The sequence below is a fragment of the Bremia lactucae genome, linkage group LG1, assembly GCF_004359215.1.
Source record: "Bremia lactucae strain SF5 linkage group LG1, whole genome shotgun sequence".
Classification (NCBI taxonomy): Eukaryota; Oomycota; class Peronosporomycetes; order Peronosporales; family Peronosporaceae; genus Bremia; species Bremia lactucae.
In genome coordinates this window covers 4,559,197-4,582,939 of record NC_090610.1, presented here as the reverse complement: position 1 = coordinate 4,582,939, position 23,743 = coordinate 4,559,197, and the positions used below count along the sequence as shown (strand labels likewise).

Below are 23,743 nucleotides of genomic sequence, written 5' to 3'. Positions count from 1 at the left end.
CGTGATATATATAAATTCGTCAAATAAAATTTGATCCATAGATAGAAATATATATTATTCCTCTCATGATAAATAATATACATTATTCCTTTTTAAAAGAAATTATTATGTAACGTGACACCTTGTTACATCACCCCACCTTGACCAACCCTAACAAATAGTGACTGATTTGGAGTGACATAGAAAGACTATTGTATCTTTTCCTAAAAAAATGCATTATTGGTTTCTTACTTAAGAACTTCAAATTTATTGCATTATTGATTTTAGTGAAAAGTACCAAAATACAGAAAAGACGGAAATACCCCTGTACTTTTATAAATGACCAAAATGCCCCTGGCTACAGCCTTTATATATATATATATATATACGGAAAACCGTTGCGCATAGCATAATCACATCACTTAAACGAGTCTTTCTCGCTCGAAAAAGGGCAATTATTCAGTCTCCCGCTGTGTTTTTTTGAAGCACAACGTCATACTGGCCTGCGAGCCGGAACGCGGCTACTACGCTCGCTGTAAAGACCACCAAGGCAACTGGAAGGCCGTCCTTTCTGCTTCTACAACCCACGAGCTTATCAACGGTCTCCTTTTGAAGCAACTGGAAACCCCTTTTGGAACTAGACGGAATGCCAAACTACTCTTTCCAGATGCCTTTCCGTGAAAGCCATCTGGAGAGACTATTTAATGGTTGCTATTACCATCGTGGTGATTGCGCAGAACCGGGAATGTGAGCTCTATGCTGGGGTAACCTTCGCTCATTTTTTATTCTGTTTGTCAAAAGTGATTTTGGCCACTGCACACGCCAAAAATTCCGAAATATTCAAAATACCCAACAACCCGTGGTGTAATCCTTAATATTTTTACAAATTTGTGATCTACTAACGTTTCCGCATCTTTTGCACCCACTCGCGTCCAGATCCGACCGTTCCTAAGAAACGCGAAGCATACACAGGTTTCAATCATTGGCAATATTCTTAAAAGACAAAAATGACCAAAATGCCGATGTTCCGCCATAATTGGCGCTGAGAAGAAGTGAGGTAGGAGCGCGGCGGTGAGGTAAAGTGATGTGATTATGGTGTGCGCAACGGTTTTCCGTGTATATATATAGGCTACAGCCAGGGGCGTTTTGGTCATATATAAAAGTACAGGGGTATTTCCGTCTTTTCTGCATTTGTCAAGGGTATTTTGGTACTTTTCCCTTGATTTGATTCAAAATCAATTCGTTTGCGCATGGTAACGAAATTCGTGCGCGTCGCCTGTGAGGAAGCAAAGCTGGCAGCTGCACGGATCAAGCAGCTGTTAGCAATGCAAATGTTTCAGTCGACGCTAATGCGTCCACTCCAGGAAAAAGTCACCTCCTACTTCAATGGAGGTGACTGGTATATGGCACCTGCTACTCCCATTGTAGGTGACTGGGCCGAGTCGGCGCCATCGCCTGACTCGTAGCAACTGTTTAGGCCTCCTATTTAACCGGGCCATGTCCGTTAAATCTACGGGTTCTAACGAGGTTGTTTGACACTTCCTCAGAACCTTTTGGTGCAAAGTCATCTTGTGATGACTCCATGGACATCGATAACTCTTTTGATGTCAGTATGCATCACCAGGAACGAAGTGATCGTAAAGTTCATTTCGGTAAGCTGCTACTGGCGTGCTAGTATGCATCACCAGGGACGGAGTGATTCGAAGAATTACTCCAAGAGTGATGTTAGCGTTAACGTAAACATAAGCCAACGGGAGAGAGACCGCAATTCTTTGCAATTTGTTCCCGAAAATAAGCCTTGGCTGCCCTCCAAGGGCAACCTAACTGATTGGTCTTGAATAGCCAACGATCGATACCATATTCCGTTATTCGATTTATTCAGGCTTCACAAGCCTAGCGAGGACGATATAGATTTCTTCATCGATGCCTTTTCCGGCATCGGTGGTACACGTGTTATTGGGCAAAGGATGTCGCTTCTTGTTCCAAGCTTCGGAAGCATTTTGTACAGAATGTGCAAAGCATAGACCGCGAGGTCTGGCTTGACAAACTGAAAACTTTCCGTGAGGGGTTTGAAAAAACGGATTGTATTCGATGTACGTTACAACCTGCACCGTTTGTCTAGAGAGGCAGGGATACCTTGTCTCTCGTGGGGGACACATGTACATGCTGTTATAAGGGCGCAGGCCATGCCCCGAAGGAAGCAGACACCCTTAAAGGTCATCATTGGAGGACCCTCATGTCGTGTGAGATGCGCGAAAGGATTGCGAATCTTTAAAACTTTTACGAGCGCGGGAAGCGCTCGTTATCTTAGAAACCCTCGGTCGAGGAGGATGGGTCACGTCGTATTGTCGTAAGAGACCTGTTACGTTAATCATTATTTGGAATGGGGTTCCCGACTATGATGCGAGGGTGGATACCCTCCCTAACGAACGAGAAATCATACGAACCCCTTGTAATACACGAATCCGTCAACCAATGTGGAGGAGGAGAGAAATCGGTTTTGCCTCGTTCGCCGGACCCGAGTCAACTCGTGACTTAAATTTCACCCTTTATTATATAAGGGAGGACATTGGTCACGAGCGACTTCGTCGTCGCGAGTTAGCCGTGACGGTCGATAATGTTTTTCGTGTCCAGTTAAAAATTGTGATCAAGTTGCGGCTGATCATCTGGCGAACGATCAGACACATCAGTCCCTTCAAAACGAGCTGGTGACAGCTCGTCAAAAATCTCAATTCTTAAAGGAGGTGTTCGAGAGAACCAAAATCTATCCCGAGACAATCATGATTTAGCTCGGGACCATCAGGCTTTGGTAGACGCCTGAGACCGTTCCGGGGTGATTCGAAATCGAAAGAAGCCTCGTACTGATGGTACGGTACGGGCGGAGACGCCCGACACAAAATGTAGGTACGTAGGCATCGCCTTGATGTAGTACACTAAAACGGCCGATATACCTGTGCCCACATTCGTCACTGCATGTTTGGGTAGGTTTACCGTAGACAGTAGGACTAGATCATTAATATTAATTGAAAGAATGTTTGCTCTCCCATTTTTGTCAGAGTTGCCTTTCTGTCGGTCCACGCATCAACGATAGAATCCTGTACGGAACGGACAATTGCTTACCTAGTCAGCAGGAGTTCTGCTGCTCATTCGGTTTTGTTTTTGTCTTCAGTGCGACCGGTGCGCACTGTGGAGATGCCATTTTCCTTATTAGTGAGAGCAATATTGCTCTCACTAATATTATTGTTCTCGATACCGAGTCTTTTAGCATCGTTATCAAAGTTAGTAATAGCTTTATCACTATTACTGAGTTTATCCACTTCAATATTGATTGAGTCAACATTGACATTCTTCGCATTAACCGGAGATTAATGAGGTTTGAGCAAGAGCTAGATTGTTTCTTTGCTCGAGCGAGTCCTTCCCCCTTGAATAAGAAAATACTCTCAAACAGAATGGGTGTACGTGGATGGCGTAATCCGTTCACGAAATCCGGTGTATGCTTTGTCGAAGCATGCACTTAATTAATGATGGCAAATTCTTTCTTCGGCAAGAACTCGCTCCAACTCGTAAGAGAGTGGACATATCTGCGAAGTATTTCTTCGAGGATTCGATTAGCACGTTCTTTCAGACCATATGCTTCAGGATATTCGGATGTTGACATTTTCAATAGTATTCTAATCGATTTGAACACAGATTGCCAAACTCCGCCTTTAATCTGAGGTCTTGATCTGAGTCCAGTTCACAGGGTAAACCATGGAGTCGAAATATCTTGTCAACAAAGACACGAGCGCAGCCTCTGGCTGTGATCGAATCCGGGTCTGCAGCAAGATGAACCATCTTGCTGAAACGATCAACAATCACAAAAAAACATTTATCTTTAATCGTCATCAGGAAATACGACGACGAAGTCCATGGATCTAGACTGCTAACACTCTGCCGGAACAGGCAGAGATAGTAAGGGATCACGGGATGGAGCACTGGGCTTCACCTGTGACAAAGCTCGCAAGCACGTATGACTTGCGAACGAACCCATACTGGCGCGGCCGGTAGAAGTCGCGACTTAACGTGAGATAAGTCTTCTCACGTCCACGATGCCCACTTATTGGTGCATCGTGACACTCATACATGATGCGCAAGCGCAAATCATTATGGGTGGGGATGGCGACGCGAGGTGTGTGGCCAGCAATGGCTGTGTAATACAGCAACCCACTGTATCTACATCGTAGAGGTTGGTGATGACGCCAATTTTCTAAAGTTGGACCAGTCAACCCTTTTGGTAGTAAATTATGTAATGAAGTGTTATCATAAAATATGAGGGTTCGGTGCATCTGTTTATAACGCTTGGCATATCACGTTAGGCAAAAGGCTAACAATTTTTGATGTAGGCGGGCGCTACTATAGCAGCCAACCTTCAAGCACAGTAAGGAGGCGGTTTGATCGTTTTCTCTTACAAGCAGTAAGATAGTTCAGGTGAGCCTAAGCGACCTCACCCAACGAAATAAGTACCTTAGGACAAGTGTCGTCACTGAAGCGGTAATCCGGCTTCACGTGCGCACTTGTTAACCAGGAAGTAGTTTTTAAGACTGATTTATATTTATTCGAATTAAATTTTTTAAAACCTTTTATCCAACCAATGGATACCACCTCTGTAGATGTGCATCCCTACATTGCGAGCATATTATTCTTAATACCTCGGATTACGGATGGCGCTAGCCGTTATCCCTGCCAATGTCAATACACCTATGTGCATCACATACACAACGGAGGGTCACTTTTCGCACCACACCGAAGTGGCAGGTCTAAGTACTTCACATGAAGTAAATAACCATCTCGTTAAGTACACTTGGTGTACTTATCGGGTTTGTGTAACATACGGCAACTTTAGCCCGTTACACCACCCCCCTCTCTAAGAACGAATTTAAATCTTGTATAATCGTCAACGGAAGGAACGAGGGGCAGCGAGCTATTTTACGCGCCGCTTTTAGTCCTCTCAATAACTTTTAGCGACCAGTGTGCATACATCTTTGATATCACACGGCGCCTGACATGCCATCTAAAAGGGGCAAAGCTTATAGGTCGTCTGCAAATCTACCCACACAACCACGCATGAAGCGCACCCGCGACGATAAATGCTGCCGGCCCCTAGTGCCACAGTTACAACGCCGACAGACGCTGCTGTCGCGCTTTTAACTGGGCTGAACGATCCATCCCACTTGAGCAGTGATGATGTTAATCCGTCGCTCATTGTTGACTACAATGAGTCAACATCGCTGCCATCACCTCATAGTCGCGATGAGCACAGTGAGCTAATGGGGAAGTGTGATGGCGCTATATTGCCCATCCAGACTTTATCCATTGCTGCTTAAATGGAGACGCCCTGAATTGCGAAGGGCACCTTGCCTATCGTCAACAAAGCAACTGCCTCGTCGTCTGCGCTAGCTAGCGCAGCGACCATTCATGAGAGCGCTGCCCATAAACGTGCAGTGCAGCGACCATTTATGAGAGCGCTGCTCATTAAGTTGCAGTGCTACTCAGTTGGGGAGAACCACCATACCTGTCGTTCAGACCATCATACACAACGATTGGTATGATCAAATCATCTTCAAATGAGGTTATTAACTTATAAAATTTTAATCTATCAACCTTTTGTAATTGTTTTAGTAGTCTCGGTCTGACGCAGAAGAGCCTGAGCTTAAAGCTCCACCGACGGCACGTGAACGTATTAAGTCGGTGTCACAAGCCAGGTCGTGTTGAACGCGGCTAAGTGACTCGTGGCATACCACCGATGCCACTCCATCCGAATGGCCTTTTCCGAATGGAACTTGGGCGTCGCTCCTAAAGAGCGCTACTTTAGATGCACATGTTTATTATGACATCTATAGTTCATGGAAGGCTCAGGAGAAAGCACTTGATCCTGTTTCCCCGATACCGGTCGTGTTGCATTCGAATGAACAACCGACCATTACGAAGCGGAATATCTGCGCTGCTTTCAGCCAGATTCCGATGTGGCAAAACAACGGTCACAGCGAGTTAACTTCGCTCGCTTGCGTAAGCGAGAAAACAATGGGCAAAATTGTACCCCTGTTTCTTCTCATCAAGCCGCTCGGAACTAGCGGAGCGACAAATGGTGCTCCTTCATAAAGGCAGACACTAGGTCCGGTACGTCGACGCGCAGCGCGTCGACCGGCTCCCAAGAGTCAAAACGTTTGGGTATCCTCATCACTGGACAAGGATTTGATGCTTCGCTGCACGGAGCGGTGGCATTCAACCTTCCAACAAGAAGGTTTCCCGCTTCCATTCAGTAGCAGCCATTGAGCGCTGCTGAACTACGGATCTGGGATCTCGAAATTAAGTCTTACGACTGATTTTGGATCTCCACGATGTTCGCGCGAGCTTTCGCCAAGGTTACCTAAGGCTGAAACTTCGGCTGGACCTTTTGAAAATCTGATTCCGAGGAATCCGCGTTACGCGCGTGATACACCTCGCTCAAAGTCCGTATTGTGGCGAAAGGAGTCATTCGGCTGGAGATTTCCACCTTCCCCATCTCCCTCACCAATTCGACGCTCGACTCACAGTCGGCGTCACATTCAGTCTCTCACGGGTCATCGTCATGTTGACAAAACTTTGTCCCTCTTCCGCATCGAGCGTAGTGAGGGTCTTCCCCCACTAAGACTTGGGCTCTGCAAACGAGTTTGGCGTCCGAGGATGGCGCAGTCTAAAAATATAAAACGGTGTCTCACCCATACTGACGTGTTAACTCTTATTTATAACGAATCCCGCGAAGAGTTAATATTTGCTACATTCCTTGAAAGTCGTTACCGTGCGCAATACATCCGCTATGACCCGATTGGCTCGTTCTATTTGGCCATCGGTATGAAGATGATCGGCTGTTGACATGTGGAGCTTGCTACCTAGCAGCTCAAACACATGACGCTAAGATTCCGACGTAAAACGTGGATCCTGGTCCGATGCTATGGACTCGAACATCACGTGTAGTCGGTACACATGATCCAGGAACAAGAGAGCTATCTCCTTGCCTGTGCTACATGGTGCTAAACGAACCATTTTGCTCAGTCTGTCTACAAAGATGACGAGCCCCGTCGACTCTTATGGTCAGGTAGCATGCCAATAATGAAGTCCAGATTGACCGACTTCCAACAATACGTTTAAATCGGCAGCGACTACAATGGCGCACTGCTGCATGGTGCAGCTTTATGCTCTGACACTGTTCGCTGGAGCGAATACAGTTGGCCACCCATATATATAGGTGTGACCACCCATATATATAGGTGTGGCCACCAAAATTTCTCTGACACTCGTAAGAATGTCTTTTCACGGCCTAGATGCCCACTCGAATGTGCATCATGAAGCTCGTGAAGTATCTTTGCCTTGAGATCTGTGTCATAAGGGACATAGATTCTCAAGGTATTACAAGGTGACAGCTGATATCATAATAGGCCATCGCTGTAGCCTTTAGGTGCGATGGAAGGGAGATCTTTCGTCCACCGAAGTGGCGACAATGTTCGTCCTGACTGCAGTTTTCCTTTTATTAGGAGGCCAACGAGCTCGTCACGTGGCAGGCTTTAATTGCTGCCAACGTTGACGACTCAACTTGTGCCTTAGAACGAGACACACTTTCCTGGTGTCTTGCCTCGAAGTCTAGTCTGCGCGATCACACGACAGCCAAGACATTCGACTCATCCAGCTTGATCTCAACTAAAATTTTAATTCAGAGAAGAATGTAAGCAATCTTGCCATTCCGACGAGAAGTGCGGTGAGTTTATTGTGGTTTGAAGTGATGCGTGATCCGTATAAACCACAAATGGTTCGGTGTCCAATAGGTGCACTTGAAAATTAGCAAGAGCATACTTTATTGAAGTAGCTCCTTGTCATGCACCAGGGTAATTCAGTTGCGGCTTTCAAAAGCCGGGACTGATAAGAAATAAGACGATCGATGCCGTCGTCATCCTTCTGCATGAGCGCGCTTTCGATTCCAAAATTGCTTGCATCGCAGACGACGCTGAAGGGCTTATCCGCGTCTGGCAATGCCAAGACCGGTGCCTCCACAAGAGACTGCTTCACTGATGTGAACGCATCTTCTTGTTCTTGTAACCAAACCCATTCTGTGTCCTTTTTAAGGAGATCAGGTAATGGTTTAGTTTGCTCAGCACAATTCTTGCTATACTTATGCAAGTAATTAGCGAGCCCTAGGAATTGGCGCAAATCCTTCAAATGCCGTGAAATTGGCCATTCCTTTACTGATTTTACCTTGTCTGGGTCTGCTCGTACAACATGTGTACATACGACGCAGCCCAGCACTGGTTTCTCGGGGACCCCTATGACGCACCTTTGCAAGTTGACGTACAATTGCGCATCACCCAGAGTCTGCAACACAGCGTCCATATGACGCTTGTGCGACTCTATTTCGCTCGTTCCGTTCTCGGCCCTGCTAAGCAGAATACATCGTCAAAGTAATGGTGCACGTAGACACCGTGCTGACACATCACGTGAGCCACCACTCGGTTTAATGTCGCTAATGCGTTTTCAAACCTTCGGGCATCACAAGCCATTCCCGAAGCATACCGCTTGGGGTGTTACTGCCGTTTTGGCTACGTCGGACTCTCTTATGAGTACCTTATAGTAGTCATCTTTTGAATTCAAACGCGGAAACGATAGTTGACTTTCCCATGGAGCTCAACAAGACATCTTTCCGCGTGATTGGAATTTGCACCGGTATGGTCGCCGTGTTCAGCTTATTGCAAGCAAGAAGCACGCGCCATCAACCGGTGGATTTACGCACACAGAAGGTCGAGCTGCAGTTAGGCGATTTGCTCTCACGCACATGTCCCGCCTTTACTCGCATGTCGAAGAACTCATCAATATAATCGACTTGTTCTTTCGGTAACGGCCATTGCCTGGTCACACAATACTTGGTGCCAGGTTCGAAGTCTATCTCGTGCCCGATGCCCCTATCTGCTGGTAGGAGGCTCGGCACTTCTTCTGGGAACACATCGCGTTGATTCCACAGACCTCAAAGAATGGACTGTCTCTCAAGGCATCCCAGCTTTGAGCAGCGAACCGTTTCTTTTTGTCCGCTATCGTCTATTACGGACGACGAGCAACATTACCGGACGCTATCGTCTATTACGGACGACGAGCAACATTACCAAATTCTCTACTGGAACTGGTGTGACTATTTCGAGGATCTTTCCTTCCTTTACTTCGGCAAGAAACAGATCCCACGATATCTCCGAGAGATTTGCCATCTCCTCGACAGATTTAAAGACTTGCCGGAGCACCTCAACTAAGGATGCCTCCGCAATTTCGTCGTTGACGGCCTCGGACACCTCGTTCGAAGGTTCGTCCTTTTAAATAGGAACTTGTCCAAAAGTCACTCGTTTAGACGTGCCTTCGATCGTCGTAATCTGTCGGGTACTCGTTCTTCGAGTCACCACGACCCTTCACTGGGAAGCGAATGTCGTTGCTCTCCTGACTAACGCATCCCTTCCAACCGCAACAGGCTCTAGGCACTGTGCCGATAATGCGACGCTTGACTTCCTGTCAGCTCGCTGTCTACTGCCACAGGCTCTCGGCCACAGGCTCTCGGCTCTGTGCAGGACTATGGGTCACATGACTACTTGTCATTGCCCATTTCACTACCCCAGTCTTCACGAGCTGGGTAGGTTTTGGTGACATTTGTCATTCTGTCAACGCAACCTCAACTGTGTTCGACACAACATCAGTTGCTAAGCTTCTCGTAGGAGCACATCCTTTCCGGTGTCCTGCATATAGTAAGCAACTGTGCGAGTACGCCAGTCTATCCGTAGTTGGTGTTTTGCCAACCATGGCATGCCTAGGATGAGGTCATACGGACTCTTCATACCTAGCACTGTGAACTTCTCTTTACAAGAGAAGTCACTAAAGCTGAAGGCAAGTTTTACCTGAACTCCCTCAGACTTAACGAGCGCGCCCTTCGCTAAACGAACGGTCGCCTCTTCTCGCTTGCCATCCTGGCAAAGCGTCTCAAACATCGCCGGTCTCTTTCTTAGAGCCGCAAGTTTTACAAAATTTTGTGATGCACCCACAATCCACTGGAGGGTCATCATCTGGTTATAGCTTCGTACTTGAGCGCTATATACCAGCAGGGTTGAGGTCCAAATTTCGAGACCTTAGGGACTACGCTACCCATTTGTTCGACAACTCTGAACTTAAGGGTAGCTTCAGAGTCCGCGTCAGTAGGGCATCCCGCCCCTACTGCGCTGCTGTATTTCTCGAAATCTCATTGGTCGATACAGAACTCATGCGTCTCGCACGCTAGTTCTTGCCATAGCACTTTCTGAAGGGACAACTCTTGCTAGGAATCTTTGCCTTAGCAACCCTGGAATAGCAGCGAGCCATCATATGGCCGCGCTTGCCGCATTTATAGCAGACAATGTCTGCATTGCCCAACTCCATGGAAGTGGCATCTGACCTCTCGGTCGACGGCCTATACTAAGCTGTCGCCGAGGCACTGTTGTATGATTGCTACTTAACTAAGGCAATTTGGCTTGCCTCTTCCATCGTCGACGGCACCTTTCTAAAAAGGGCCTGTCGCGATGGGCCATGCCGTAGTCCGTTTATAAACGTGGGCACCTTATGTGCTCCGGAATCGGACCTACGGTAATGGACGCCGACAGCGAGCGCATTTCCTGCACATACTCTTGCAGATATTGCTTCGCCTGTCGCTCGCCAAAGAAGCGCGCCTAAGGAACACTTCGTTGTTCGGCGGCTGGTACATGGCACGAATCTTTCCTTGAAGATCGCCCATGTCGAAAACGCCTTTCTGTCCGCCATAAGCGCCAATTAAACCCACTTTGAGGCCTTACTGCGCAGATGCGACATGGTGAACGGCACCATCCGGCTGTCGTCCTCGATGAGCTGGGCGACACCGCATTGCTCCACGGCTAAAAGCCAGTGGACAATCGTGTGCGCCGCAGTTCCATCGAACTTGGGCGGATCTATCCGAATGGCCCTCGGCTGATGCGGCCTGGCAGAGAGCATCTCAACAGTCCTGTTGAGAGCCTCGCTCCGAGCCTGCTATGCCTCAGCTCATTCTGAGTCTGAGTGACGGACTCTGCCGCAGCATGGCTTTGTGCCTCGGACACGGCTCTCCGCCGTCCGAGCGCGAATGCCTCAAACTGCTCCAACTGAGCAACATGTTGCTTAGGAGGACTACCCAGGAACCTGGCCAGGGCTTGTTCACCAAGTCCCTGCGCCATATGCCCTGCCATGGCCCGATGATGTTCGGAGATGTGGGAGGTCGGGGAAGCGAGCCCAATCGATGTTGAGGCTCATCCTCACGAACACACGCAGAGATGCGGTCGTGGGAAAGATTTCAAGTGCTACCAAGTGTAGGCGGGCACGTCGTAATGCGGCCACACTCTACTTAGACACTCACCATAGCACAGCGAGGAAGCGATTAGACCGGCATCTCTTGCGTCCTGTGAGGTAGTTGTGGTGGGCGCCTTAGCGACCTCACCTGACGCACTAAGTACTCTAGTAAAGTGTCGTCACGGGAGCGGTAATCCGGCTCCTCGTGCGCACTTACTAATCAGAAAGTAGTTGTCAGACTGATTTATATTTGATCGCATTAAATATAAATACCTATTCTTACCAATCAAAAATGTCATCTCGGTAGGTAACACTAATATGTATTGCGAGCGTATCTTCCTAAATACCTCGCGTAACGGGTGACGCTAGCCGTCATCCCTCCTAATGAGATTGCACCAATGGGCACCACACACACAGGGTCTAATTACTTTATTTAAGTAAATGACCATCCCCTTAAGTAAATCAAGTGTTCTTAACGGGGACTGGGTAGCTTTAGGGCAACTTTAGCCCGTTACAGGCGAAATTGATTTAGACTTAAATCAAACAATCAATAGAGCTAATGTCTTATTGCATCAATATTGCCAAATTTAGTATTATTGAAACTATTAAAATTAAATTAATAAAGATAACAATTGTGCACTACTTAATTTATTTCCTCTCATAGGTACTATTTTAATTATTCCTCTTACAGGAAATAATACTTATGTAACGGAACACCCCGTTACAATTACCACCTTGTGAAACCTGTACTTTTGCACAAAGGCGCTTTATGGTCGACGCTGAGCCTTCACAGATCCTCGATCATGTGTTCCTTGGTAATCGAGCACACGCACGCGATAGAAAAATTCTTCAGCGTCTGCGTATCACCCACATCCTGAATGTAAGCTCATATCCATACCAATCAAGCGTATCGCTAAAGCCCCTGACGCAGTTTAGGTGACGCCTCCGAAGAAAATGGATTCGGTTGCTGGCGTGCCCAATTTTTTTGAGAAGGACGCAATTTTTACGTATCGTCGCTGCTCAATATTCGACAATAAGGCGGAAGATATATCAGGGGTTCTAGAAGGTTGCATCGCCTTTATCGGCCAAGCTAAGTACTACGGTAACTATCACTTAGTTTAAACATTAATTCTAGGTACTTACGTGTAGCCAAGTATGGCACGTGATGTTTTGTTGCCCCATTTTCACCTTACAGGTCGTATTCTCGTGCATTGCAACAAAGGAGTGAGTCGCTCGTCGTCTATGGTCATAGCTTATCTCATGAAATTGCATTCGATGACATTTGAGCACGCATTGGCGTTTGTGGTCGAACGCCGTCCAATGGCCAACCCAAACGAGAATTTTCGACAGCAGCTGCAAGAATATGGGCGGCATCTACAACGCAAAGTACCAAAAAGTAAAGAAACTCGCTCAGCTCGTGGCCCTGCTGGACCACAGCTACCCTCTAGCACAACTTTTGAAAAAAAAGCTTTGAATATTGGACCACACCTGCCCCCGGGTTTCACAAAAGAGGCAGATAGCGACAACTGTGGCGACGGCAGTGACGGCATTGACGGCAGTGACGGGCAACCTAATAATGCTGTGGATAAAACGGTCAGTGAATCACAACTTTCGTCGCAAATAAAGCGCATTCGAACGAATGAAGGCGAACGACCTTCCAAAAAGAAGAAGTGACATTGATCGCATCAATATATTGTGCTGCTTTCGTTATTGTTGCAGACTCAAGCTTGTGTAGCTCGCATAATGAATCCTTCTTCTTGATACGTAAAGTCATCAAAATGGTGCCCTTCCCCATTCTTCTTGTCTACTGGAGAGTCGACAGCTGCCATGTTTTGAAACATTTCCGGTACATTTGTGATATCATCTACGCTCGAGACATCGGGAACGAAAGGAGGTTCGATTTCCTTCCGCATAAGCATATCCCAATCAATTGGCTCAAAGAATGGATGCGCCATAATGTCTCGGCCACCGTTCGGTCCGCCTCCCAGACGTCGGGCAGGATCGCGGTTTAGCAGTTTTGAAATCAATGAACGCGCCACAGGTGAAATGTGCGACGGATAAATGACTTCAGACTGCATAATGTTCTTGAACATTTGTCGACGATTGCGATCAACAAAAGGTGTGCGTCCTGTCAGCATTTCAAACAAGAGAATGCCATAACTCCACCAGTCGACCACTTTACCATAAGGTTGGTGTCGCAACAACTCAGGGGCCATGTACTCTGCTGTGCCACATATCGTCTTCATACCCATGTCTGCTTGAGAAGCTCGAACAGCGCCATCAACAAGTTGCCCTTCTTTTGACAAACCGAAATCGGTCAAAGCAATGTTACCTTTTGGATCCATAAGAATATTCTCTAGCTTTAAATCACGGTACGCAATCTGTTTGCTATGTAAATGCATTAAAGCCGTCAGCAGTTGTGCCATGTACAGCCGCGTTCGGTCTTCGGCAAAGCGTTTCGATTTGCGCAAGTGGTAAAACATGGAACCACCGGGGTAGTAATCCATAATAAGATAAAGCTTGTCAGCGTTCTGAAATGCATACCGCAACCGTACGACGTAGGGATGACTAATTTCTTTGAGAATGTGTTGCTCAGCCTTTGTATTTTCAATTTGATCATTCTTGATAATATGCGACTTGACAAGGATCTTCATGGCATAAATTTGACCAGAATTTTTACCGTCCTTCTTGCGAACTAGTAACACTTTTCCGAACGCACCGCGCCCGACGACCTTAAGCAGATCAAAGTCATTGATAGAAAGCGGCCGCCTCTCGGCTTCCTCACGCTTACGCATTGCTTCAATTCGTTGCGCGTGCTCATCTAATTTGTCTTGAGATGGAACTTTTGTACCTTGACCTCCAGGACCACCCATTCGTGGCAATTTATTATGCAGCATCATTTGAAGATCACAACAACCAGAACATACACGCTTGGGCTCACTGAATCCGGGCAAAAACAAGCGGTCCGAACATGACGTGCAAACAAGACGCAAACACATTCGGCAGTACCGACGACGATGTAATACAAATGTGGACTTGCATAGGTAACAAAAATTGTCATTATCGCTACCTGAGCCATTATTACGAGAATGTTGTTGAGCTTCAAGTGTCGGCATGCGATTGCCGCGAATGAACGAGTCTGAACGAGCGACAAAAGTGTCGTGAACCCACTCAAGCGTTAATTCGACTTCACCATTACCATAAGCTGTTGGTACTTTTTCGTCACGTAGGGCAAACCATCGTCGATCAGCACGATTAAGCCCAACTTCACTCATTGTCACGACCACCTGACCAAGTGACGTATTCATTGGAAACGATCTGTCCTTGACTACGATCACCACCTTAGCTTCACTGGATGTTACAGGAAATGAAAATGTCTGGTTCCATTCCGGATCCATCGTGTGCTTGTGACTACCTACAGTCTCCTTCTTCTGGCCCACGCAATGCACAAGTGCAAATGGATTATTGTAGGGTTGTCCCGTCAACCGTGCTCGATTGACTGTCACAATAAGCTTGTTTGGGAATGTTGCACGAATCGCGTGTAAAGACTCCTCGATACCACTTGCAATTGACTGCAAAAATACAAATGCTGACGTCTGAACGGAATGTACTGTCCACTCTCGATTCGTTGCTTCACTTGACGTGCGGCCGACTGACAATGACGTACATCCAAGACGTGCCTTCGATGATTCAATGACGGTAAACATTGGTTCCAGCGAAGCTTCAAAATTGACAGACTTATCACGGAGCAAAGCACGCAGCGCATCGCTGTCATTCGACAACACCTGATGGGCTGACTCAATAAAAGCGATTCCTCCCACACGCTGCTGCTCTGGGCCACTTATTGACGTTAAAAATGACTTTAACAAGACACCAGCCGTGTCATGGACAATAAAACTAATCTCTTGTGCTGCATTGGGCACGACGTAATTCTTCCAGACATATGCCACGTGAGCTTCGGGTGTGTTGGAGTGCAAAATCTTGGCTCGATGGCCATTGACCAAGCTAAAATTGGTACTTGGATTTAATATCACGACGCCATATCCACCTTGAATCGCCGTTTTTAAGTACGGGATCATTGAACCTTGGAACCCTGTTTTAGGGTGAATCGTGCGACTCCACATTCCCGGTTGCATGCCTGTCACCACACAGAAGTATGTATTAAAACATCATTAAAGGAAGACCTTAATTCATACAGAAATTGGACCTTCGCCTGGCTGCATGAAGATACAGAGCTTAGAGCAAGCTGCATAGTTGTGTGAGACGAAGATACTGCAGCGGGCTTCAGCTTTCGAATTAGGAATGTAGATTTCGCGCAAATTCAATTCGTTCTTGAGTTTTGCGTGGATTTGTGCCACGAGTGTTTGCATGAGCTCCTCAACATCGTCTTCGCTCTTGAGACTGAAGTTCTTGCCCCCTACTAGAAATTATAAGACATAATTGGTTAACTGAGACAATGCACTCGTAAATGCGAAGGGTAGGGACACACACCTCTTGAGCTAAGGCGCCGCATAGTCGCGTCAGTGGATGCGGAAACGGTCGACGCTGGTGGAAGAAAATCGTCACGTTGAAAGCACTTCCCCACTAAGTGCGAATGGACACGCTGATTATATAGCAACAATGGATCGATGGCAGTGGAGTCAGTCGCCGGTAACAAGAGTGTTGTTCCGAGGCCAGCGAGTGCATGTGAAGAGGGATGATGTATTTCACATGGCTGGCAATAAGGTAGCTAGGTAATGTTACTGAATGGTTTGCTTCTGCCAACTCAAGCGGTTTTTGCCGGTTCCAGATGCGCAAATTGCTGTATATGGTGCGGCAGAGCGACGCATTTTTTGCAAACAAGCATTTGGTTAGCTTTGGTGGGTCACAGAGCAACGCCATGCTGGCACTGGCGCAATTAGCTTATGCCAAACGCATGGCCTTCACCTACTTTACTCGAGAGCTAACGCTTAAAAACACTTCGGTAAAAGGAAATATGGCGCTAGCCCGCGAGCTGGGAATGCAAGTCGTCGAGCTCCAGCCAGGCGCATACCACGAATTGGTCCACACCCGTGATTTTGCCTCATTTGTAAAGCAAAAACTGCTTCTTTCGGCAGGCATATCGATCTTGTGTGTACCACAAGGAGCGGCATTTCCTGAGGCACAGGACGGTGTCAAGCTGCTAGCAGAGGAGATCAATGCGTATGTTCAGACGCAATGGCATGAAAAACGATTTTCTGTCGTGCTACCGTCGGGAACAGGCACAACAGCACTGTACTTGGCACAACATTTGCATCCGGAAATAAAATTGTTTGCTATTCCGTGTGTGGGTGACGCCGCATACTTGCAAAAGCAGTTTCAGCAACTTATTGGAAACGATGTGTCATTACAAAGTCACTCAACGTTACTACCTCGTGTGTTGATTCCAAAGCAAAAAAATCGCTTTGGACGGCTGTGGCGGCCCTTGTATGACATGTATCAGCATGTGCTGCAGGAAACCAAGCTGGAGTTTGACTTATTATACGGCGCATTTGCTTGGCACACGCTATTCTCGGATACCGCTTTGCTGGACGAAGTGCTAGGTCGTAAATACCGCAACACAAACTCAATCTGTGGCCAATGTCATACTGATAGGGAAATGATGTACATTCACACGGGAGGCACGTCTGGCAATGCCACGATGGTGTCTCGATACTTGTGTAACAGTTAAAAAATTAAGCAAACTTCGACGTAAATTAAAATAATCATTTGACTTTGCACAGCCGAATTAAAAATTTCATAACAGTTAAATCTCGCTGAACACGGTGTGAATATTTTACATAAAATTTCGCGACGACGAAATTGCCACATTTCTTGAAATTTTAACAATATTGAAGGGAAATAATTGATGCTGGAGGCGATGGATAATAAACAGTATGAGAGCCGTGAAACCGCTCGGTGAATAAGAAGGCGCCCTGTATCGTTTTCGTTATACTTGTACATAAGATCTTGTCAAGTTTAATGTGCACCACATATTGTCTGGTTTTCCTGTTTTTGTTGAATTGACGCGCGGTCCAAACGCAGAATAGCGGATGGCTTCTGATGAGCTCTATCAGCTGATCTACCACTATTGCTGTGGCCACAGCACAAAATTTGTCACTCTGAAGTCACGTTAAATATGTATGCTTTCAGAAGGTGAAGCACATCTTGAAGAAAGAATGCTTTCGTTTAGAAGGCAAATGAAAAATTGCCTTAAACATGCAGTAGAACTGCGGGACAAAGCACTTTGCTCAATCTATTTGGCTGATCTCTTTGTGTAAAACTTTAACTAAAAGCTCAATAACCACGCACCTCTCATGATTAAAAGCCATACATGGCAAGGCGCATAGCCATACCTTATAACACGTATAGAAAAAAACATTACATGTTTTTGTAGCATTCCGCCAGTTTTGCCAGGAAAACCTAAGGAGTCTATGATGTCGGAAGACGAATGTAGCGGAGCTACCTCGCTCCTAAAGTCAGAGGTAGACTTTCAGACTCAGAGAGTCACTTAGTTCTATTGAACTAATGGGTTTAACAACTCAGGGAGTCGTACAAGCTATTAATGCTTAAGGAATCCTAGTTCAAGGGATCCAAGGGTTCGTAGAACCAAGTGACAACTAGTGTCCAAGAGGGTATACCTTAGAAAGGCACTTCTATCTCTTACAGATCAATGCGCAAGCCTTAGAAAGACACTTAACGCTGTAAGATCAAAAGGAAAACTGCACTTTATTTAATTATTTAAATTAAACTAAAAACTTTACCTAGCTAATTTAAAATAGATTTTGACCGCTAGATTTATATCTGGCGGCGACCACATTTGTTGCCCATAATAAATGAAATTTAAGTAACTAACTATTTTAAAATTAGACAAAAGGGCATTTTACCCATAAAGTAGATGTACCACAACAACGGTTTTTCAACCGATGTGTGCCCCAGTACACCCTCCCCCATCAGACTGTTGACACCGAGTGGCAACATTCTCTTCATTTCCTCTTTGAGGTTGGAATCTAAAATGCTAACCGTTTGGTTGTGTTTTTTTTATTCCTTTGCCTAATGACAATCAAGCGTGATTCACAGATTCTGAGCACCTTCCTCGACGATGAGGGAAAGGAGAAAAAACGTCGTTCTCTCACGCTTTCTCCTCCGGATGAACGTCAGCGGGCCCCGAATTCGTTCCCAGAACGTGGTGCCGCTGATGTCTTAACTGCATTGAGCACGGCATGGGACCCTGAGTCCAACATCATTACGAATCCGCTGGATGAAGCGCAAGAGCGTAATCCTCATAGAGGAAAGAGCTCGTCGTCGGCCTGCTGAGATAGCGAAAGCTAAAGCTTATAGTGAATATAGATTCACTCCGCTTAGTGCGGACGAGCGTCTCAAGGAGTAAGCGGGTCATAGCTTGGCCATCTGGATCTCTGGTGACCCGGCGAGGACACCGGAGGAGATCGCTGCACGCGACGTTCTTCATGAGCAATACCTTACGCCAAAGGTAATGACGCGAAGCCTGTATCTGACGCGTTTACATGATCAAGCCCGTGGAGCTTCGGTGACCTCCATGAGGAAATTCCGATCGTTTTGTTTCCAAACGAAACAAAACGTGAAAACGAAGTCTCATTTAAGAACTGGGTCCACCGGGCCCGCCGACTTAATAATATTTGGAATATCAGAGAGTCTGCGGATAGAGGTGATGTTCGTTTGGAACGGAAGCTTCGCTTCGATTTCACTAAGCTTTAGGGCAAAGGCCAGTTACGTTCGGCATTTATGCCACAAAACGAAGAATAGCCAAGCCGATATTTCAGTGCTTCGGTTGACCGTACAACCATGGATCGAAGCCGCACTGAGGCTATAGATCTACCTAATCCCACGTTTAGTGGTGGGAAGCGTCGTTTGACGCGAGTTGACCTGAGCGTGGCGCTCAAAAACATCAAGGGCGTACGGGCAATCTTGCCGAAGAGGTACCTCGAACTCCCAAGAGTTTTCAGATGAGGAGTACCCTAGCCACTTCACCAGATACTGCTTTTGACCCTTACGACGACGTCGCTTTAAAAGTTTCTCCACATGAAACTGAAGGTTCCCCCGCGCATCAAGCAGCGCGATAGGGGGCCGAAATTTCGGCGGAAGTATTTGATGCTCTACGGCACGAGGTGCAACTTCTTCGTGAGGTCCCTGCTCGGGTTGAGAGCTCTTTTGAGGCGGTTCGGGACCGTCTTTCGACGCTGGAGCGTCAGCAGCCTCGTTTAGAGGGCCAGCTGGATATTCTGGTGAGGATGCAGCAATCTGTGGCACGACCGCCTGTCTCGGCGCAAGCGCCTTTAAGTCCACATGGGAAGGGTCCCGATATGGCTTAAGCAAGCCAACGTAGAACACTGGGTGTGTACGCAGTTTGCTAGGAAGGTTTAGCGTATAAGCTAGGCCCTCCTTGGCCACGACCGTAATTGGTCCAAAATAGCGCGGGCGCAATTTGGTCTTGAAGACCGCGGTAACCAAGTTGGTAGGTAGATTTTTAGCGTTTGTTAAAACTCGGTCTCCGACCATACAAGAATTAATACAGCTTCTGCCTTAGGCATTTACTTGTTCTTATTGTTTGTCTTGGCTATCAGCCATCGTATCCCTTACATGTTTAAGACACAAAATCGCGTCGCAAGAAACTCGCTTACTTGTTTCCGAACGGTAACAGGGCTGATATCAGCAAGCCTATCAGCTAATTCTCCCCCACTAAGCCCTGAACCGCGCAGTGGTATCATTAATGGAACGCGTTGGTGGATAAGACAGTTGACATAGAACAGAGTATAGCCTGTAGAGGCATGTACAGCGTTCTTTAGCGCAAACTCCACCACTGGGAGCATTGAGCTCCAGCGTTTTGGTGTCTGAGCACCCACGCTGCGTAAAACGTCTTCAATGACGCGATTGACACGTTTAGTTTGACCATCGGCCTGCGGATGGTCCGCAGTGGACATATCCAATCTGGTGACTTGATAAATTGATTTCCAGACTTAACTCGTGAAACGGTGGTCCCGATCAGTGACAATTGCCACTGTCAAACCCATGTCGAAACACCGATCGATAAAAAGCTTAGCGGTACCTCCACCATCAGTGGAATCACCTTTGATGCCGGAGTTACCGGCTGAATCTTTCGGTAGACCGAAAACAAAATCCATGCTAATGGACTCCCAGCAACCTATGGGGACGGGAAGGCTCGCCAGTGGCGCAGCAGCATGCGCCGAGGATTTACCCCGTTGGCAAGTTTCGCATGTGCGAGCATATGTCCGGACCCATTTATAAAGTTTAAGCCACCAATAACTCTGGCTTACAGAGCCGTATGTCTTTTCTCTACCGAGATGACCACCAAGGACAGTATCGTGTGCCTCATAGAGGGTTCGGTACTTCAAATCCTCATCATGAGGAACAACGACACGCGGATAGTCCGCGATGTCTATGCAATAAAGCAACAGGTCGTTATCGATAGAAAATCGATGTAACTTGCACGCAAACGTGCCGGCAATTTTATACCTAAATCAGAGTTCTTTAGAGCTCGTAGCAGAGCTACACACTGTTCATCTTTGGCGTAAGCCAATCGAATAATTCAGGAATAGGCAACAAGATAGTCGTTAAATGAGAAAGCTTATAATCCGGCCTGCGTGATAACGCATCGGCCAAAGCATTCTGCTTGCCGGGAATATACTTCACCTCGAAGTTGTATTCCGCGAAAAAGGATAGCCATCGAGCCATTCTCTGCGAGAGATGGGGCGACTTCGTCGCAGTGCGTAATGACACGTGATCTGTCTATATCACAAACGGCTTAGAGCCGAGCACATGAACTTTGAATTTGACGAGAGCATATCTACAGCAAGTAACTCTTTGTCATGAACTGGGTAGCTCAAAATTCTGCAGCTTTAAGCTGTCTAGACTCGAACGCAATAAATCGCTCATGTTCATCAGCATCTGTTTGGAACAGAGCACTGCCAATGGCAAAATCGGATGCGTCACAGACGACACTGACTGGCCAATTGGGTTTGGCAGTGCCAGAATCTGGGCATGGATAAGACTATCCGTAACTGCTCGAAAAGCATTATTTTCGGTGCTAGTCCAGCACCATTCTGTATCCTTTTTAAGGAGATTAGATAATGGCCTAGCCATATCAGCGTAACTTTTGCTATATTTGTGTAAATAATTGGCGAGACCTAACCACTTACGCAAATCCTTTTGGGTTTTAGGAACCGGCCAATCTACTATGGCTTTTACCTTAGAAAAATCCGCTCGAAGGCCTCGCTTTCCGATGAAGCATCCTAAAAAAATGAATTTCGTCTGCGCCAAAAATGCATTGAGATGCATTGGGATACAATTTATTTGTGCGCATACACTCGAGCACTGCTCGCAAATGGTCCAATGGTTGTCCATATCCGACCGACCCTGCTCCGCACGACTATGGACAAAAATGTCATCGAAATAAGTCTGTGCATAACCTCGATGACGGCAGAACAGTTGCATCACTAGACGGTTAAATGCTGCCGGGGCGTTGGAAAGCCCTTGTGGCATAACTAGCCACTCCCATAACATGCCGCTTGGGGTGCTAACCGCTGTAAGCGGGATATCGCTAGCTCGCATGAGCAATTGGTAGTAACCATAGACTAAGTCCATCCCACCATAGTGTTCTGAAGAACATCATTTCTAGGAATGGGGGTTTGCTGGTATAGTGACAGCATTAAGCTTTTATAAGCATGTACAATGCGCCATTTACCTTTGGCTGTTTGACACAAAATGTCGGTGTTGAATGAGGAGATTTACTATCTCGTACCATTCGAGCCTCGTGCTTAGCACGGAAGAAATCGTCAATGACGTCACACTGCTCTCTTGGTAAAGGCCATTGTCTTGTGACACAGTATTTGGTTCCCGGAACCAAGTCAATTTCATGACGAACACCTCTATCCGGAGGTAAAACAGATGGTGGATTGTTACATACCACATCTTGGAATTCCTTAATCAAGGAACAGAAGGGATCCATAGAATCTTAAAGGATCGATGACCCATTTCGCGCACTAAGTGCAGCTTTTGTGTCATCCAGGACAGCTTCGTCTAGAAGTGACAATGAGTTTAACTCAATTGTTGGTCGAATGACCACCATTTCAGATAAGTCGCCAGCCTTTAGGGCTCGGCCACACTCATCAATAGACATTTCGTCTAGCTCTAAAAGAGCATGTAACGAAGGGATTGCCGCAAGGCTAACTTCCCCCTCAATGTTACCGGTTTCACCATTTACAAGCGTATGTAACTGCTCACTCGTATCACTTTGTGAGGGTATACACGCCTTGGTCTCTCCTGTCTTCGAGTGGAGACAATATGCGTCTTAGAGGCCGGGACATTCACGTCCTCGGGTTTTCCAACCTGTATTGGTTCTATACAAGATATGGTGTCTAATTTGACATCCGACAAAGAGTTAGGTAACTCAACTTCCCTATCCAGCGAACGTTTACGTGTCGCTTCACGTGCATTAGAAGGGTTTGACCCAAAATGCCCTGGCGAACCGCCAATAGTGTCACTATTGACACTCCGTATGGTGCCACTTCGGCCGACGACACTCAGTGGACTTAGACGCGCCACTCCACGTATCTCAGGGATATTGCACCCTTGATGTCCTGGCGAACCGCCAACAGTGTCACTACTGACACTCAGTATCATGCCACCTCGGCCGACCATACTCGGTGGACCTTAGACGTGCACTCCAAGTATCTCAGGGATATTGCACCCTTGATGATTCGGCCTAAGGCCAACAATGATTTCAGCATTCAGTGAATCGTTATTACAACGAGTGTCACTTGACGGAGTACATGCCGTTCCACTTATTTCTGCTAAGTCGGGCTCAGAATTAATGTTTTTAACATTAGAGTCTATTAACTCAGACATGCCAATGTCTAAAACACTGACAGACTCATTTAATCATCCGCGCCAGTAGCGCTTTTGTTGCCTAACAAAGCTGGGTTCATGACTTTCCAAAAATTTGCTAGGAACATTGCGCGTGGCGCCTAAGGTCTTAGACCTCCAATCGATCCATGGCTCATGGTGTTCTAACCAGGCCATAACAAGGATGCTATCATATCTCGAATCTAAATCAAGGACGATACAGCGCTTCATACTTTCAAAGTCCACAAACTTTATCTCTAAGCTCAATGGAACTTTGGAAACAGTGACACGAGTCCCAGTCGCTAAGCGAACAGTGATTGTAGCACCTTCATGCGCTTTAAGCGCCTAAACGTATTGTTGACTTCCTTTAAGGGAAAGGCGTCGAGCATAATTGCAAGACGCTCATGAGTCAATTAAAATTGACCACGGCTTTATCAAAGCCCTTTACAGTCGCTTGAGCGACTAGCAAGCCAGGCTTGTACTCTCGCCCCGTGCCATT

General features: G+C 46.7%; 3 protein-coding genes across 3 annotated transcripts; 2 read left to right on the top strand and 1 right to left on the bottom strand.

Annotated features, from left to right (window-relative positions):
* The first annotated feature begins 11,985 nt into the window (after positions 1 to 11,985).
* Positions 11,986 to 15,436, top strand: CCR75_007071 (uncharacterized protein). The gene is made up of 3 exons (XM_067965135.1): positions 11,986 to 12,226; positions 12,283 to 12,448; positions 12,542 to 15,436. Exons 1-3 carry the CDS (start codon positions 12,116 to 12,118, stop codon positions 13,018 to 13,020), a joined length of 756 nt encoding a protein of 251 aa, XP_067822645.1. The 5' UTR covers positions 11,986 to 12,115; the 3' UTR covers positions 13,021 to 15,436.
* CCR75_007072 (uncharacterized protein) lies at positions 13,068 to 15,859 on the bottom strand (the record flags this gene model as incomplete). Its single annotated transcript, XM_067965136.1, has 3 exons — positions 13,068 to 15,484; positions 15,554 to 15,763; positions 15,838 to 15,859. 3 exons carry the CDS (start codon positions 15,857 to 15,859, stop codon positions 13,068 to 13,070), a joined length of 2,649 nt encoding a protein of 882 aa, XP_067822644.1.
* A 132-nt stretch (positions 15,860 to 15,991) lies between these two features.
* CCR75_007073 (uncharacterized protein) lies at positions 15,992 to 17,090 on the top strand. Its single transcript, XM_067965137.1, has 2 exons — positions 15,992 to 16,071; positions 16,136 to 17,090. Exons 1-2 carry the CDS (start codon positions 16,057 to 16,059, stop codon positions 17,033 to 17,035), a joined length of 915 nt encoding a protein of 304 aa, XP_067823136.1. The 5' UTR covers positions 15,992 to 16,056; the 3' UTR covers positions 17,036 to 17,090.
* The last annotated feature ends 6,653 nt before the right edge of the window (positions 17,091 to 23,743 follow it).

What these genes read in the sequence shown, in the direction of transcription:
- CCR75_007071 (XM_067965135.1), top strand. Translation starts at nt 12,116, where the DNA reads ATGGTCGACGCTGAGCCTTCACAGATCCTCGATCATGTGTTCCTTGGT. An exon ending in GTATCACCCACATCCTGAAT is followed by an intron (nt 12,227 to 12,282) that starts GTAAGCTCATAT and finishes GACGCAGTTTAG; the next exon opens with GTGACGCCTCCGAAGAAAAT. An exon ending in CGGCCAAGCTAAGTACTACG is followed by an intron (nt 12,449 to 12,541) that starts GTAACTATCACT and finishes TTCACCTTACAG; the next exon opens with GTCGTATTCTCGTGCATTGC.